General features: G+C 50.1%; 2 protein-coding genes across 6 annotated transcripts in view; one reads left to right on the top strand and one right to left on the bottom strand.

Annotated features, from left to right (window-relative positions):
* The window catches only part of MAP3K15 (mitogen-activated protein kinase kinase kinase 15), a 91,174-nt gene extending 88,155 nt beyond the window's left edge, over positions 1-3,019 (top strand). For 4 of the 5 annotated variants that reach the window (XM_058658623.1, XM_058658622.1, XM_058658624.1 and 1 more), the window contains exons 26-28: positions 1,411-1,517; positions 2,136-2,385; positions 2,855-3,019. In XM_058658623.1, the coding sequence (XP_058514606.1) occupies positions 1,411-1,517; positions 2,136-2,385; positions 2,855-2,924 (427 nt within the window). In that variant the 3' untranslated portion in view covers positions 2,925-3,019. The remainder of the gene's footprint in view (positions 1-1,410; positions 1,518-2,135; positions 2,386-2,854) is intronic. The other variant, XM_058658625.1, reaches the window with a different exon arrangement.
* The window catches only part of PDHA1 (pyruvate dehydrogenase E1 subunit alpha 1), an 80,347-nt gene that overhangs the window by 62,600 nt on the left and 1,372 nt on the right, over positions 1-16,375 (bottom strand). The window contains exons 2-11 of the mRNA XM_004597480.3: positions 11,143-11,202; positions 10,440-10,613; positions 9,585-9,711; positions 8,244-8,335; positions 7,448-7,540; positions 6,774-6,929; positions 6,554-6,625; positions 5,080-5,147; positions 4,127-4,235; positions 3,639-3,807 (exon numbers count right to left, since the gene is read on the bottom strand). Of these exons, the coding sequence (XP_004597537.1) occupies positions 3,643-3,807; positions 4,127-4,235; positions 5,080-5,147; positions 6,554-6,625; positions 6,774-6,929; positions 7,448-7,540; positions 8,244-8,335; positions 9,585-9,711; positions 10,440-10,613; positions 11,143-11,202 (1,116 nt within the window). The 3' untranslated portion in view covers positions 3,639-3,642. The remainder of the gene's footprint in view (positions 1-3,638; positions 3,808-4,126; positions 4,236-5,079; positions 5,148-6,553; positions 6,626-6,773; positions 6,930-7,447; positions 7,541-8,243; positions 8,336-9,584; positions 9,712-10,439; positions 10,614-11,142; positions 11,203-16,375) is intronic.

Below are 16,375 nucleotides of genomic sequence, written 5' to 3'. Positions count from 1 at the left end.
CTTCCCTCTCTGTGCCTGTCCCTTCACCCAGCAGTGGTTGGTGGCTGTTCACCCCTGAGTTAACAAGTTGGCTGACACATGGGTCTCGCACTGCCCTGCCCGCATGGCAGGGATCAGCGGGATACATTCCCAGCCAGGGGAAACCCTGGCACTGCCATGTTTCTACACACTCACCCGACTGCTTGCTCCCCTCCACGGAACATAGCAGGCACTAAGATGTTCATGAACGAAACACACAGCATGTGCAGCCCCCAGGCACGGCAAGCAGGTGGGCCTTGGGGAGATGGAACGATGGCCCTTCAAGTTTTGTCTTACGCAGAGCTGTTCGTTTCCGTTGAGGAAGGTCCGTAGCCCCTGGTGGTAAGCAGTTGAGCAGCAGCCAGCGTGTTCATGTACATGGCTGACACGTGTTCCCATGCAGCCTTATGGCGCCAGACGCCGCGGCCGTGGCTGCCGGGCGGAATGCGTGCCTGGAGGTCACCAGTCTGGCCCTGTGGCAGAGCCAAAAGCTTTTTCTACCGGTGGGTGCAGGTATGAGCTGGAATCAACTCCCCTGCCACTGTGGAAGGAGGTAGCTTGGGCGCAGGCCTGGTGGTGGAAGGGTTTTTCGCTGCCTTCCTCCACTCAGTGACCTCGGAATAGTGACTGCTTGGAGAACCCCAGCCACTGAAAGCTTACTTCTGCAGTTTCCAGTATGCGTTAAAGAACCTGCCACTGGGAACAGAGGCTGCGTGGCAGCCTGAGCCGAGCCGAGCAGCATCGGCCTGTCCACAGCCCCGCCTTTTCTGGCTCAGGGATTGCATCACTACCCTGAGCCAGAGGTGCTGGAAGGCGTGCGGGGCGTGCAGTGTCCTGCGGGAGGGCCCTTGGTCTAGCTACAGACTTAGCAGTTCAGCTTTGTGTGCACGCATCTCAGCTTTCCGGGTGAGTTCAGAGCACTGAACAGCTCCAAACTGTTGGACTCCCCTGAGGCTGCTGTAACACAGAGCCTTCGCTGGGGCAGCCAGCCCAGGGCAGGACTGTCATTGGCCTAGCTATGGAGCCTGCGAGACCCAGTTCTCTGGCAAGCATCCTCTCTTTGGGGCTCGCCAGCATCTCACTAGAGCCTTCCTGGGAAACTCTGGGATCTTCTCCAAGGGAACATGACTCCCTGCCCCACCCCAATACCATCACCTTAGCCGTGCCCGGGGGAGGCACAAATTCAAGGCCATGGAAAAGAATGCTCTGAGCCCCAGAAGGAAACCTGAAGGGGGCTGCTGCAGTCAGGCTGTGCTCTGCTTCCTAACCCAGAGCCCACACTTAGGCCTGCCCCGTCGCAGGCGCCTCACTTCCCGCAGATGTGCAAGGTGAGTTCAGGCCATAGGCTGCTTGGCCAACGGCTTGTTTTCTCCCTCTTTTCCTTCAAACCAGTCTTTTGGAACACCTAATTCAGAGAGAAAGAAACTACCAGAGCTTCCTCCAGCAAACTCTGGAGGAAAAAACTCAGGAGCTGCATGAGCTGCAGCACAGCACGCATGGTGAGTCTCCCCTGCCCCGAGACCAGCATGGTGAAGATCAAGCCAGACTCTTCAACTCAGATTAAGCCTCGAGGAAACAATTGGTCATGTGTGCCCAGAGCTTGTCATTGCAATGGAAGGCAGCCAGGGCCACCATGAGGCACGAGGATGACCTTGCACATGCAGTATGGCAAGGTTGAGGCCACTTCCCAAGGCGGCCTCGTGTCCCTCACTTGCAAGGGATGACTTACCCTAAAGACAGCAGTTTCGGGTGAAGGGAGGTGTGTGTCCTAACTTCACTGCCTCAATTCTACTTAGCAAGTCTGGTCTGAAGTTAGAGCTACTCTGCCATACAGAATCGGGTAGCTCGGATATACTCTCCTTCGTGTGAAAGCTATCTCGTTCCCGAGCTATTCAAGCTCTAGAGAGAAAGCATTTTCAACCAGGCAGAAGCACTCTAAAGGGATAGTGAAGGTACATGGAGTAAGAGCACTCCAGGTAGCCCCTCGGAGTGCAAGGCTGGGTCAGAGTTCATCCCCCGTCACCTTTGCCTTCTGGTCTTTTGATTAAAAACCAACATTTCCAAAGCAAGTAGGCGGATATAGACACTAATGTACAACAAATTTCAATTTATCACAGCTCCTGCCGAGGACCCTGGGCCCTCTCAAGGGCATAGGACACAAATGAGTCTCTTAGAATGGTTGAAGCTGCAAGGAGCGGATGCAAGCCTCATTGAAAAGGTACCTTCATTGCTAAAAGCTTGCTCCTGTGCTGCGGCTCGAGTGTTCTTACGTGGCTGCTCTTTGTTTCAGATTGTCGAGGAAGGCTACGCGCTGTCTGCAATTCCTAACAACATCACTAAGGAGCAGCTGAGCCATCTGTACCAGCGGTAAGAGCCGCAGGATGGCCCTCACCAGGGGACTGTGCCCTTGAGGGTCACAAAGCGTGCAGGCTTTGTTGCCAGGGAGGCAAGGCAGGACCTGTAAGCAGGCAACACTGGCCTGCATGTCATCTTTATGCAGCACTGAAATGAAAGTTGGGACACCTGCTCCACTTGTGCGGGTAGCGGGGGCCTGGACACTGACTTCTCTGGCTGGTCCTGCGCTTGTGGATACTTGGGGAGTGAACCAATCTTTTTGAGCCTGTATTTGTTTAAAGCTTTGAAGAGCTTTTAAAAAATGCTGAAATTAAGTGACAGATCTTGCACCCATTGGCTCATTGCCCAAATACCTACAGTGGCCAGGGCTAGGAATTCCACTGCAGCCTCCCCTGGGGTGGCGGCCTCCCTCATTGTGCAACCACAAACTCTTCGTAGGACTTTGCCTTAAGGCTTGTGCTGGTCTGTCTGTCTTTCCTAGGGGTGGCCTCCTGTACCGGTTCTGGAACGCCCTCTCCCGGTATGGAAGCAGGCTTGGTGGGCCTCGCTAAACCGCCAGTAAGCCCATGCTGACAGTCAACACATGGGCTGCGTCTGTTATGTGCACACAATACATTAGGAAGATCGTGACACTGTAACAACCAACAGAACCATGCCTTGGTTTTGACAACCTTTATATGCGTAGATCCAGTGCCCTGGAAAAGGAGTCACCATGCATGCTGTGGCACTGGGTGGTGGAGGATGGCTGTGTAAAAACACTAGCCTGGGAGTCGCTGTTTTTGTGAAGTTAAACTGGCTCCTATGTATGAGCAATGTGCCTTGTAGCCGATGTGAATGACAGATGGATTAAACTGTCACCTGGCTGTTAATTTCATTTGCAAGTGGAGTTGTCTTCCTTCCCCTCTGTTGCTTACACTGCTCGTCTCGGGACAGGACACCGTGACGAGCAGGCTGGGCTAGCGCTCCTTGTGAGTGTACCTGCAAGGGCACGCGTCTCCCTGCCCACAACGGCAGGGTGGCGGCACTGGCTAGAGAGGATTTGCTGGAAGTGTAAAATAGGGGGGAAGCTTAATGTCTGCATTGCTCCGTAGTCACACTACACAACAATACACAAGCTGCATGCAGTTACTCTCCCTTTAATCTACATACCACGTAGTCTCACTGAAAGCTTACGGGAGTTTTCATTCCTCAAAGTTGAGAACATGCGGGGTGGGGGCTCCATACCTTTGCTGAGGGCACGACCCTCCCTTCGCTATCTCTGGTCTCTTGTTAACTGACTGATTTAAACTTAATCCACTGATTGGCCCCACGGACTTCAAAAGGGGGATTGCTGCTGTAGATGTGGTAGCCTAATTCCTCCAGAGGTGGCTCAGGGTCAGCTGTGGCAAACTGCGCGGCGTCCTCAATTTCCTTCCTCACTTCAACGTCAATTTCCTAGAAGTCAGATTCCAGGAGAAAAGATTTCAATGCACAGCAGCCGGTGCAGCTGTCCCACTGCTAACCATGGAGGACCAACTCCAACACATGTCCGCCTAGCGGCTACTCTGCGACCAAAAACCCACACTATCTTCTCAGAAAGGGATGCCTCTGCTCTTACTCTTAGCGCGCACTCAAGAATTCCTGCTCTTCTGGGTCCCAGGACCCAACACAATAGCCTTGTAGACATTCAGCATGAATTAAGGTCCCACCACGTCAAACGCAGAGGCGGAAACAGACAGCTCAGAAACGAGCCAACCGCGCAAGGCGACCGTACCTTTAATTCTTCAACACTGGCCAGATTGCTGTTCACCATTCTGTCCTTGAGAAGCATGATGGGGTCGCTCTTACTCCTGACTTCCTGAATCTCTTCTCGTGTACGGTAGCTGGGGAAACAGGCAGAATACAGGTGTATTCAGGTGCCAGCACCCTTGGGACTTTACTGTGGCACCTGAAAATTTGACAGATACCTGCCTAGATTTAAAACTTTTGGCTTTGCAACATATATGGCTGATGCTTCCAAGTATCTCATAGCTCTACAGCTGCTTGGGTCTCAGATGAAACTACGCTGCCAGTTCCCATGGCTCCTCCAGGGTGCTACACCAGGGGCCCTCAGACTGAGGCATCTCCCTCTCCCCTTCCCACTTCAGAGCAGCAGGGGCAGCACACCCGGGGATTCCAGGCTCTCCACTGTGACACTGTTAGAGCCTTTCCCTGGCCAACAATGCCACAGTGCATCTTCCGGTAGAGTTCGCTCTACAGGAGGCTCGTTTACGTCCACTGTTCCCACACTGTCCCAGTATAGCCTGGAGGTTTGGATTGACCCATTTGGGTATGGGAAGGCCCCCTGTGCCAGTTAACCTTGCTTTCTTTTAATCTCCTGGGACATTCCCAAATCCTGACCACCTTTGGCAGGATTTTGTGCCATTTGCTCGGTGCCCCCAAAGGCGCTACTCTATACTGTTACATCAGCCTCATTTCTTTATGCAACCAAGTGACTTAAAGCTTTCTTTTATTACTCTATAATGGAGGAATTTCCACAATGCATTTCATGTTGGAAACAATTTCTTAGGCAGCACTGCTTTCAGACTAACACTTAGTGCCAACACACCAATTTGGCAAGTGAAGCAAACTGGTGCCTGGCTTTAAAAGCCAATGTTGACATGCTCTACTGCAGCAGCTTCAAAGCCCACCTAAGCTGGAACACCCTCTCCACTTCCCCAAGCATACCTCACCCCGGGGTCACTCATGCTGTGTCCGTGGTAACGGTAAGTCTGCAGCTCCATCAGGATGGGTCCCTAAAACAGAACCCGGGGCAGTCAGGTACGGGACCACGCACAGCATGTCAACGGGACCAGGCCCAGCACAGACCTTTCCAGCACGATGTGGTCCCACGTCTATAGTCAGCTAAGTTGCCGCAAGTTCACCAGCTGAATGATTCCAATCTTTTCATTTCAGCCTCCTAGCGCACATTTCATTCTTCTCGCATTTAGTGGAAGTGTAAACTGCTAGTGGCTCAGTTTGAAACAAAAAGGCACCAGCCTCTTGCCCACCTCACACTGGTTTCCAGGGGTCTGGCAGCTAGTGCTGCTGCAACCAAGTTGTGATAGGAACAAAGCCAGCAGGTGCTTAGCGCCTCAGGTGTGAAAGCCCACGAGGGGGAGGGTTAGAGAGTCCTGCAGGTCAGCAGCCTGCTCGTCCTAGCCCACTTCCAGGAAGGAGAAAGCAATGGGCATGGGAGGAGCTGGCTCTAAGCGTTCAATCCTGCCTCAAAGATAACTTAGCCACATACCTGAGTTTCTTCATCTGTAAAATGGTCCAAACAATTATCCCTAAACTCAAAACCTAATCAACCCATCATTGTCCGTTGTTCCTCTGGGCATCTGGAAACATCGGGCGCAGGGTGTACTAGCCAGGGGCTTCCAGGCCCTCGTCTAACTGCAGCTTTGGTCATGCTGGGAGAGTAAAGATGCTACAAACCACTTGGCAATCTCACCCAGGGTTGGATCCTCCGCCCTCACAGCAGTTAGGAGAGGTGACGGTCAAGCCCAGGGCCCAGCTTCTCGGCCTTGAGTCCCAGTGTGGAAGTGCAGCCCACTGCAGCAAGCCTGTCCTGCTCGCACACTTTCTCCTGGCCTCACCCCAACCACCCTAAGCCTGTCGGCACTGCCAGCCACATCCCACTGGCCTCCTGAGATGAGGGCACCTGCCTGGCTCCTCCCTCAGATAACCACGGGCGTGCTGTCTATGCCACGCAATCCCAATGTGCACAGAGCACCTCCTGACCCTCCGGCAGCACTGGATGCTCTTTGCAGGCCATTCTCTCCGCTGCCCTTCCCGCACTTGCAGACATTGGAAGCACGGACTCAGGACTGTTTATAACACAAAGCCCCTAAATGCCTATGACACGGCCTAGTTCTATGCTGAGCACTGTGGAAAGGACTCCCAGCCGCTCACTTGCAAGGGTTTGGGGGTGAATTACAACGATGACCTGAACGAGAAGGGGAGAGGCGAGGCAAGCACCTGAGAACCGCCTGCAGACGGAGACCACAGTGTTCACAGGGCCCTGTCACCCTGCTGGACCCTGCTCCTCTCCACCTCAATAGCAGATACCCCTGGTCAGCCATGGCAGGCAAGTGGGACACCGCCTTTCTTGAGTGACAGTGTCTTCAGAAATTCCCAGCCAGGGACCTGACACTCTTACCTTTCCCGATCTACAATAGGCTGCCGCAAACTTTGTTGCTTCTCGGACACACAGGATATCCATTCCATCTACCTAACAAGCAACAGAAGGACAGAGCGTAACCACAACTGGCCCCGACCGTTTTACCTTGATGCAACCTGTTCACACCCATAGAAAAATGGAAGTGTTTTCTGTTGAGACAGTCACAGGTACGCCCACGGAACCTGACAGGCATCCTCACCCTCAATCCAGGAATGAAGTCGCCTCTCTTGTAGTAATCAGTGCTGGCTGCAGCTCTCTCAACAGATGTCCCCATCCCATAGCGGTTATTCTCACAGATGAAAATGCAAGGTAATTTCCACAAAGCTGCCATATTGTAGGCTTCAAATATCTGACCCTGAAAGTATAAGTCTCAAGTGGTTTCATTTTGTTCAGTTCTCCAGACTTCTCTACCACAGCTGTTGCTTTACTGGACATTTCTAGAGCGCTCATAAGGGACAGGAAACCCTGCCACAGCCCTGCCTTCGGCGGGGGAGGCACAAGGGAGGGCTGAGCCACTGAAGAGATGACGTGCACATGTCCGGCTACGAGTGCTACACTTGAGCGTAAATCATTCAGCTCAGAGCCTCTGCACGGCCAGCGGGCACCAGCGGCAGACAGCACTGAGTGCCTGGCTTCACAGCACCACCTGTGGGACTGGCAGTTACTGGAACGCTGGCAGGGGAAGCCGGAAACCAACAATGAAGGCTCAGGTACCATTCTAGGAATCTGACCCGGGCACCAAGACAACTGGTTTGCAATGAGTTTGAAACATTTTTAAAACTGCACTTAAAAAACCCTGCTGTTTTCACATAATAAGCAATGCTACCACCTTAGAAGCTTAACTATGAATATTAGAGTGAGCCCCATTCTTACCTGGTTAGCAGCGCCGTCGCCGTATAAAGTCAGACAGACCTCATCTTTTCCGTTATACTTACAGGCCAGAGCAATCCCAGCTCCCAGTGGCACCTGACATTAGTGACAATCAAAAAAGGCACCTCAGACATCCATGTGAGCTATGCATGCTCAAGATTATACCTCCTGGCCGGGACAGACAGAATGTGCCCTGCCGCCATCAGCTCCCACCTCGGTCCCCTTACCCCAGTGCCGGTAGTTAGGCAGTGAAGTGAGGTGAGTGCTCTATTCTACTACATCCAGTAAGCATCATGTTTCCCCCAAGACTCAACTCCTGATCTACAAAGTGTCAAAAGAAATACCCCAAACCCAGCTTTTCGTTTTTAGAGACAAAACACTTATTAAATCAATCTGAAAGCAAACCAAACAACCTGGGCACAATTTTGTTGCTAGTTGTTGCGCATTTGCCATTGACTGACTGACTAGAGTCCCCAGTGAGCAGCACAGGCCGCATGTCACTAGCAGGACTTGGGGCTCCTCAGCTCCTCCCTCCACCTGACCTGCACAGCAGTGCAGCGCTGCCCAGCAGCAGGCAGAGGGACAGCCAGGCTGACGCCGCGCAGCCATGCACCGAGACAAACAGAAAGGTGAAGGGACCGCTCCATGCCGGAGGTTCCTGCTTGCATATCACACACAACTTCCCAGAGGAAAATACTGAACCCACCACACAACTCTAAGAGTTCAAATGGTGGGGCGTGAGGCAACAGGTGCTGAAAAGCAACACCCCGCAGGACCCGCAGCCCCACTGCGTGCCTACCTGAGCGCCAACAATGCCATTGCCCCCATAGAAGTTCCTCGCATACATGTGCATCGAGCCTCCTTTCCCTTTAGCACAGCCGCCTCTGCGTCCTGCAATTGTACAGCGCACACGTGGGAAGAAGCACACACACGCCGGGTAGCACTCTGAGGCCCATCAGCAGAACTCGGGCCAATCAGCCTTCTTACTGGGCAGCCATCCCTCTTGGCAAGCATGCTGCCCCTCGTCCCCGCCTCCTTGCAAAGGACGCTCTGATGAGCCCCCGCCGGGCCCTCCTGCTCTCTCAGCACTCGGGTTGCCTTTGCATGCTAGTGTACTGCCCTGCCCTGGACATTTTTGTTTGTTTTTAGGTAGCAAACATCTTCTGACTCCTGGACTGGTAACTTAACAGTTCAAGAGTCAAGAGGGGGCTGGCGTGATAGCATAGTGGTTAAAGTCCTCACCTTGCATGCCCGGGATCCCATATGGGCGCTAGTTTTAATCCCGGCAGCCCCGCTTCCCATCCAGCTCCCTGCTTGTGGCCTGGGAAAGCAGTCGAGGACGGCCCAATGATTTGGGACTCTGCACCCATGTGGGAGACCCAGAAGAAGCTCCTGGCTCCTGGCTTCAAATTGGCTCAGCTCCAGCTGTTGTGGCCACTTAAGGAGTGAATCATAGGACGGAAGATCTTCTTCTCTGTCTCTCCTCCTTTCTGTATATCTAACTTTCCAATAATAATAAATAAATCTTTTTAAAAAAGTCAAGAGGGACAAAGGAAAAAGGGAGTGTTATGCAGATTCCTAGACGACACAGCACGGAGGGTTCAGTCCCACCCACTTCTGTCAGCATGCTTGAGCGACGGCATCTATACTGAGGATGTGGGCAGCACCACGGCAAAGCAGGTCAACCTGCTGCCTGTGACTGGCCTGTGGATGCCAGTTCTACTGTTAATGTTGATGGGAAAGCAGCAGCACTGCCCAAGTGCTTGGGCCTTGCTACCATGTCAGGGACGCACATGGAGTTCTGGCCGCAGGGCTTTGGCCCTGAGCTGCCTAGTGCGGCCACTTGGGAACTGAGCCAATAGATGGGAAAATTTCTGTCTCCGCCTGACAAATAAAACAGATCTCAAAACACACACACACCCTCTTCGGTGTCAGAGCACCAACTTCCAAAACTGCCAGAGAAGTGGGATGACTATACAAAACGGCCGATTGCTTTAAAAGCACAAGAGAGCTACCAGAGCAGCGAAGGAGGTATTTCTCAACTCAGTTTCCTTAAGATGCTAGATGCCAGGAGTACACAACGGAACATGTCTGACAAGCCAATCAACTCGTTTCCCCTTCCCATAAATCGAGAACAAACCTGTAAGTTCCGTGAGAATCTCTCGGACAGAAAGGCCACGCGTGAAGGTGAAGCCGTGAGCCCTGTAGGCTGTGATGAGGTGGTCTGTGGGGTTGATGCCAGCCTCCAGGCCCACACAGCAAGCTTCCTACATGACATGGACAGGAAACCGTGAGGCAACACAATACACGACTCTAAGAGGTTTCCACGCCTGATCCCAAACATCCCTGCTAGAACTTGCCACCAATAACCGCAAAGTGATTAGTTTTCACCCAAAAACGCAGTGGTGGGTAAGGCTGCAAGAGGCAGCCAGCGGATAGGCCGTCTCCTTCAGCCTGGACAGTGATTTAAACACAAAACCTCTGGAACAGATGTCAATGTTAAACTATTGAGAGAAGGTCACCAAAAAAGCAAACCCTCAAGGTCTGTCTTCTGGACTGCGCCCGTGACTCCAGCTGGCTAGGCAGCGCCCTGGCGTCCCCACCGACGTGCCTCCCGTGTTTGGTGCATGTGGCCTGGTTCACTCATTTCCTATACCTGGCTGACTCCTGCAAGCATCTGAACTGGTAACCTTCCACCTAGATCTACAACAACAAAACTAAGCAGTTCTTTCTTTGAAAGGTGAATATAGTCCAGGATTGCAATGTCAGGAAGTTTCAAAACAGTCTACTTTTTAGAACAGATTTGAGAAATTTAGCAATGTTATAAATTCAGTAGCCTAAGCTTCATATGGGTTGTTAGAATTCGAACTTTTATTCTAAAAAGATGAGCCTCAAACACTGGACACATGAAGTAGGGTAAAAAATTTTAAAAATCAATAAACAAATCACACTTAACTACCTAAATCACAGAACTATACAACAAATGTACACTCACCTGACCATCACACAAGTGACAAAAGCCACGAATAATCTTCTGCTTGTACAGCTGATCTGCCTTCAGCTCCATTCGGCGCACAGTCTGCATCATCCTGTAGTACTTGAGCCCGTCCTCCCTGGTGAGCACGGTGGTGACAGGGGGGCCCTCTTCCAGCCGGTGAAGGTCACATTTCTACAAAGCAGTGAGGGCGGGCAGTCAGCTTCCGGTCACCATGGAGCTGACCCTGTGGACTCAGATCTGACTCCATTGCAGGTGACAACAAACTGTGGTAAGCACGGGGCGTACCCAGAGCTGCTTCCTGACGCTCCCGACTAGGTAACCCTGCAGACCCCACGGCACGGAGCAGCGGGTGCCGGTGCAGGGCTGGGAAATCGTTTAGGTTGATTTTTGCTGAAAATGTCTAGAAGCCAACCGAGTTACGCAAATTTTCAAAGACTAATCTAACAATGTTCATATTCAGTTGTTTCAATTTTGTAGGTTTTTTCTCTTTAGGCTCCTCCCTGTCCTCCCAAACACCAGCAACATGCTAAAAATAAAAATTCTTAATTTTTGGTAAACAACTCTGAAGCTTCAAGTTAGGAAACATTTGGAAGAAAATGAAAACAACATCAAAAGGTCTACTCCAAGTTAAAAAAAAACATAAAAAACCTTATCATTGTGTATCTGTGGAAGAACAGTTATTAATACAAACACTTCTTACCTTAATTTCAAATGTAGCATCATTTGCAAAATTACGAGCTGCCACCAGCACTCTGCTTGCCTTGAAAGAAACACACACACACACAAATCAGTACTTTGACAGTTACTGCGGGTCATGACGACTCGTTATCACGGCGTGCTGCTCATGGCACTTTAATAAACCCCGACATAATCATGGCCTTTACTTCTATTCTGCTCACAGTGCTGGTATCCTCCTTGTCTTCCAAAACAAATCCATACTTTGGATAATCTAATATAATCACACCTCTATCTGAAGGCAGAGACAAAGGTGGCAACAACCAAACCCATTCATTCCAGTACTTTGTTTTCAGAGGAATCCTCAGGAGAGGAGCTGATGTTGCGGCACATCAGATCAAGCTACCACGTGCAACACCAACATCCCTTACTTAATGCTGGTTTCAGCCCTAGCAACTCTGCTTCTGATCCAGCTTTCTATTAACGTGCCTGGGGAGGCAGCAGGTGATGGCCCAACAGCATCCATGTGCAAGACCTGGGTGTGATTCCTGGCTTCGGCCTGTCCCAGGCACAGCTGTTATAGGCACTTGAGGGGAATGAATCAGCAAATTGAAGAGATCTAGTCTTTCTGCCTTTCAAATAAACACATATTTAAAAAAGAATTTGTCATGAGAATATGATGAATGTCATGTCTATCCTGAAAACAGAAATCTCTGTGCTTTACACTATTCTTAATCATAATCAGCACATTTGAACCAGCTGAAGGTTTACTCTCAATACCACACTTCACATCAAACCAGAATTTAATCTCTATTTCAGAGCCTAGTGGGTGAAGACACTCCTAGGGATGCCTCCGTCACACAGCCAAGTGGGTCCTGGGTCTGCTGCCAACGCCCCCTTCCCCGTGACCTGCACCCTGGCAGGCAGCAGGCCGGACAACCATGCCGGAGACCTGAACCGAGTTCCTGGTTTAGGCCTGGCCCAGCCCTAGCTGGTATGGGCATTACAGGCATGTGCCAAGGGAACCAGTGGGTGAGAACTCTGTCATAAACAATTAAAATATGTGGCTCCCACTCCAGACAAACTTTTCTATGAAACATAACCATAAACCAAAATGCTTTAACCAAGAGGACATTAGAAACGCACACGAAAAATATCTGGGCAAACAGAGACTCTAAGGTCAGCTACAGCAACCAGTGGATTCTGGAGATTTCATCATGCTTGGGGTAGTGAAATTGGCAGTAATTCAAAGCTGAACTATCAAAACCTCTTGAGCAGGACCCTTGGAGCATGCCCCAACATCTGGGACCCTGGGGTGGTATCGGGTGACTGTCTTCAATCCCACGGTGCAGAGGCATTTGGGAGGCTGAGTGTGGCTTCTCCCCTCACCTTCCCCTTCCCCCAGACACAAGAAGGAAAAAAAGAATGTGGAAATGATGGTCTCACCCACCTTCCTGTGGCCCTTGACCCTTATCACCCTAATCAACCATGGAAAAGTAATCCAAAAATGTTAAAAAAAAAAAAAAAGAAAAACACAAACAGTATTTAGCACTACTAGACTCAAAAATGATGGACTTGAGCTGGCCGTATTAGGATTTAAACAGCAAAGATTTATTTTTACTGGAAAGGTAGATTTTATTAAAGAGAGGAGGAGACATAGATCTTCCATCCTCTGGTTCACTCCCCAAGCGACCGCAATGGTCAGAGCTGAGCCAATCTGAAGCCAGGAGCCAGGAGCTTCTTCTGGGTCTCCCACTCGGGTGCAGGGTCCCAAGGCTTTAGGCCGTCCTCAGCTGCTTTCCCAGGCCACAAGCAGGGAGCTGGATGGGAAGTGGAGCAGCCGGTATACAAACCAGCACCCATGTGGGATCCTGGGCGTGCAAGACAAGGATTTTAGCTGTTAGGCTACCACGCCAGGCCTGGGAGCAATGTTTTAACAGTGCTTCCTTCTTGACGTCTGCATGGCTTCATTGTTGGGAGTAAAAGCTGAGGGAAATCATTCCCTGTCACTCTCAACATGGAACAGCGGCTGGGCGGGGTCTGGGGAGAGCACAGCAGTGAGACTGCATAGTACTTCATCCCGTTCCTGCTATGCTTTCATGAAGTGCACCACTTCCTATTCAGAGATATTTACTGTGCATCCATCAGATCGTCTAGAAAGCAGGCATGATGTGTAACAATGACCTCATCATCCTACTTCGACTTGATCACGGTGGAGAGTTTAATACACTTGTAAAGTGCACAAGCCAATAAGCAGAAAACCAACAGCTGCTGTTCTTGTCACCCACTGACACATGCGAAAGCCATGCCCCTCACCCACAACACAGCCAGGTACTGAAACCAGAGAGGACCCAACCCTCAGCACCACTACAAGTGATGTTGAGACTGCATCTGGTGAGCAACACAGCAACTCAGTGACGCAGAGGCAGGTGGTCTGTGCAGAGCGGACAGGCTGGACAAGGGATGAGCACCCGCTCAACCTGGGCAGCACAAGTTGTCAGACTACTCAGCCAGCACCTCAAATGCATTAGTTCTGGAATTTTCATTATTTTCAACAGAAGGCTAATTCAAGCCAAGGAAAAAGAAACCATGGACAAAAGAGGACTACTGTACTATTGTCTGATAAAAGCAATGGACAGACAATGACACTGACAAAGCAAAAAGGTTTAAATACCAGGAATGAATACTTCAGTTATGTTAGAGGTAGAGGAAGCCCATTAATGCATTTCACAATAAGATGGTGGGGTGAGGCAGCAGACAAGATTATGTTTGCCAATCAGGAAATGAATGTGTTATTTTTGGCAGCTAATGAGTTATTTTAAAATATTTATTGTGAAATAAATTTCCAGATACAACTTAAAAAACTGCCACTTTGGGGTTTTAAAAGTTGGGACCAAACCAGCCAGAAAACAGTAACACAGAAAAGCTCAATTCCTTCTCAATCATAAAAGAAAGCGAATGCAGATTAAGACGGTACTTATACCAAAGAACAGGAAGGGCCACAAAGCTCGGCTGCTGCAGAGCTCCTTCCGTCTCCGCCCGCTGCAACACTGTGAACCTCCAAAGTTAGCAGAGCCACCGGGACAGTGGCCAAAAGGGGCAGAACGCCGAAGCTAGACGCCGTGTCAGAAGGGAGAGGACGACAGCCGAGATGCTGTTAAGACTACCATTTTTCTAAAACTTTAAACTTCTGATACTGAGCCATTCATACTTTGACAAAAACTTCTAATTTCCTAACCACATGACAAGAATTCAACTAAAAAGGGGAAAAACATTTCAAAAATTCCAGATTTCACAGGTGGCGATTAGAGATCTCACCTATTAGGTATCAAGCCAAAAGAATACAGTGGAACTGAGCTCTCACAAGAAAGGAGCCATCACGGGGTGGGTGTGTGGCACAGCGTGGCACAGCGGGTCAGGCTGAAGCTGATGACACTCACACCCCGCTTCAGAGCACCACTTCAAGTCCTGGCCATTCCCATTGATTCAGCTCCCTGCTGAAGAGCCTGGACTGGCCGGAGGCCGGACACAGTGCTCAGGTCCCTCCGCCCTGCCCCTCCGTGGGAGGCCAGAGGCCAGGATGCAGCTGGGGCTCTCACTCTGCACTTATGGCCACTTGAGGAGTGACACAGCAGCTGGCATTGGTCTCTCCATTACTCTGCCTTTCAAAGGACTAAATAGCTTTTTTAAAAGTCACAACAGGGCCCGGCAATGTGGCCTATCGGCTAAAGTCCTCGCCTTGAACGCCCCGGGATCCCATATGGGCGCTGCTGGTTCTAATCCCGGCAGCTCCACTTCCCATCCACCTCCCTGCTTGTGGCCTGGGAAAGCAGTTGAGGACGGCCCAATGCATTGGGACCCTGCACCCGCGTGGGAGACCCGGAAGAGGTTCCAGGTTCCCGGCTTTGGATGGGCGCGCATCGGCCCGTTGCGGCTCACTTGGGGATTGAATCATCGGACAGAAGATCTTCCTCTCTGTCTCTCCTCCTCTGTGTATATCTGGCTGTAATAAAATGAATAAATCTTTTAAAAAAAAGTCACAACAAATAAAAACAGCAGGACAAAACAGGATTTTAGAAATGCAATTCAGTTTCTATAAAAATAGGAACTTTGAAAACGATCTACTTCATTTGAAAATAAAATTAACTTATAATTCCTTTCAAAGATTCATACCAAACACAATGTCATGATGCAATGGCAATCTCTAAGCTTGAAATAAATCATGATCTCTCCCAGGGCTTAAGATGGAGGAGAAAAAAGAACAGAAAAGGAAAAAACACAGTTTTGGGAGGCAAAACAGGGTGCAGCTGACTTTGAACCAAGTGTGGTGCACCACAATCAGACCCCGCCCCCTCACCTCACCCAGATCTTAACAACTTTGCCTAATTCAGGTGAGCCACTGTTGACTATTTTTAGGATTTTTAAAGGGCTCAGTCGCAAGAATACTTTCACATATATTAACAAAAAAAACCTTAATGTATTTTATTATTTACAATTGCAGCTTCCTGTCTATGCGCGGTGGGAGGTAGTAGGGACCCCTACCACCTGCAGGAGACCCAGATTCAGCTTCGGGCTCCTGACTGTCCCTGGCTCCGGCTCTGGCTCAGCTGTGGACATTGGTGGAGGGAACTGGCATTTCGGAGACCCCTCTTGGTCTGTTTCACTCTGTCTTTCAAATAAAATCATTTAGGTTGTAAAAAAATGATCAACATTTGGTTATTACTCTAGTCTTTAAAAGACAAAGAAACTTTTTTTAGCACCGTTAGAAGCTTCAAAGTACAGGTACAGTCGCCAAGAAAGCTCCTAGGAACCATCTGGAAAGTTCGCAGCCTCAGTACTTGGGTACTTTCTAAGGTGACTGGATCTCTAGAACTCATTTTTTTTTCCTGCTGGAAGGCAGGGAGAAAAAGAACCTGCAAATTACTACAGCAAACGATGACTCTCCTAGATGAAATAACAGGTTAAACTCAAGTGCTTATGACAAAAGGTTGAAGCATATTTCTGAGCTCCTACCTACTGGTACATCTTTAACAACAAAAAAAGATATTCCCCCCCAAAAAAGACATGGCTTAAAGGCAGAAATCCCAGTAAATAAAGATTGGACACTTGACACTTCTGTAGTTTCCAAGCCCAACTCACATTCTTGCCGGCTCCAAGGTGGGCTGCTCTGAAGGGCTGCTTTCCCCAGCCAAGGCTTCCGCAACAAAGCAAGCTTCACTTCTACTCTGCCCAATGTCAAAGTCAGGAGCAAACCCCAG

This window comes from Ochotona princeps, chromosome X (assembly GCF_030435755.1).
Source record: "Ochotona princeps isolate mOchPri1 chromosome X, mOchPri1.hap1, whole genome shotgun sequence".
NCBI classification, from domain to species: Eukaryota; Metazoa; Chordata; class Mammalia; order Lagomorpha; family Ochotonidae; genus Ochotona; species Ochotona princeps.
The sequence above is the reverse complement of the archived record's forward strand: the minus strand, read 5'-3'. Positions and strand labels throughout refer to the sequence as shown.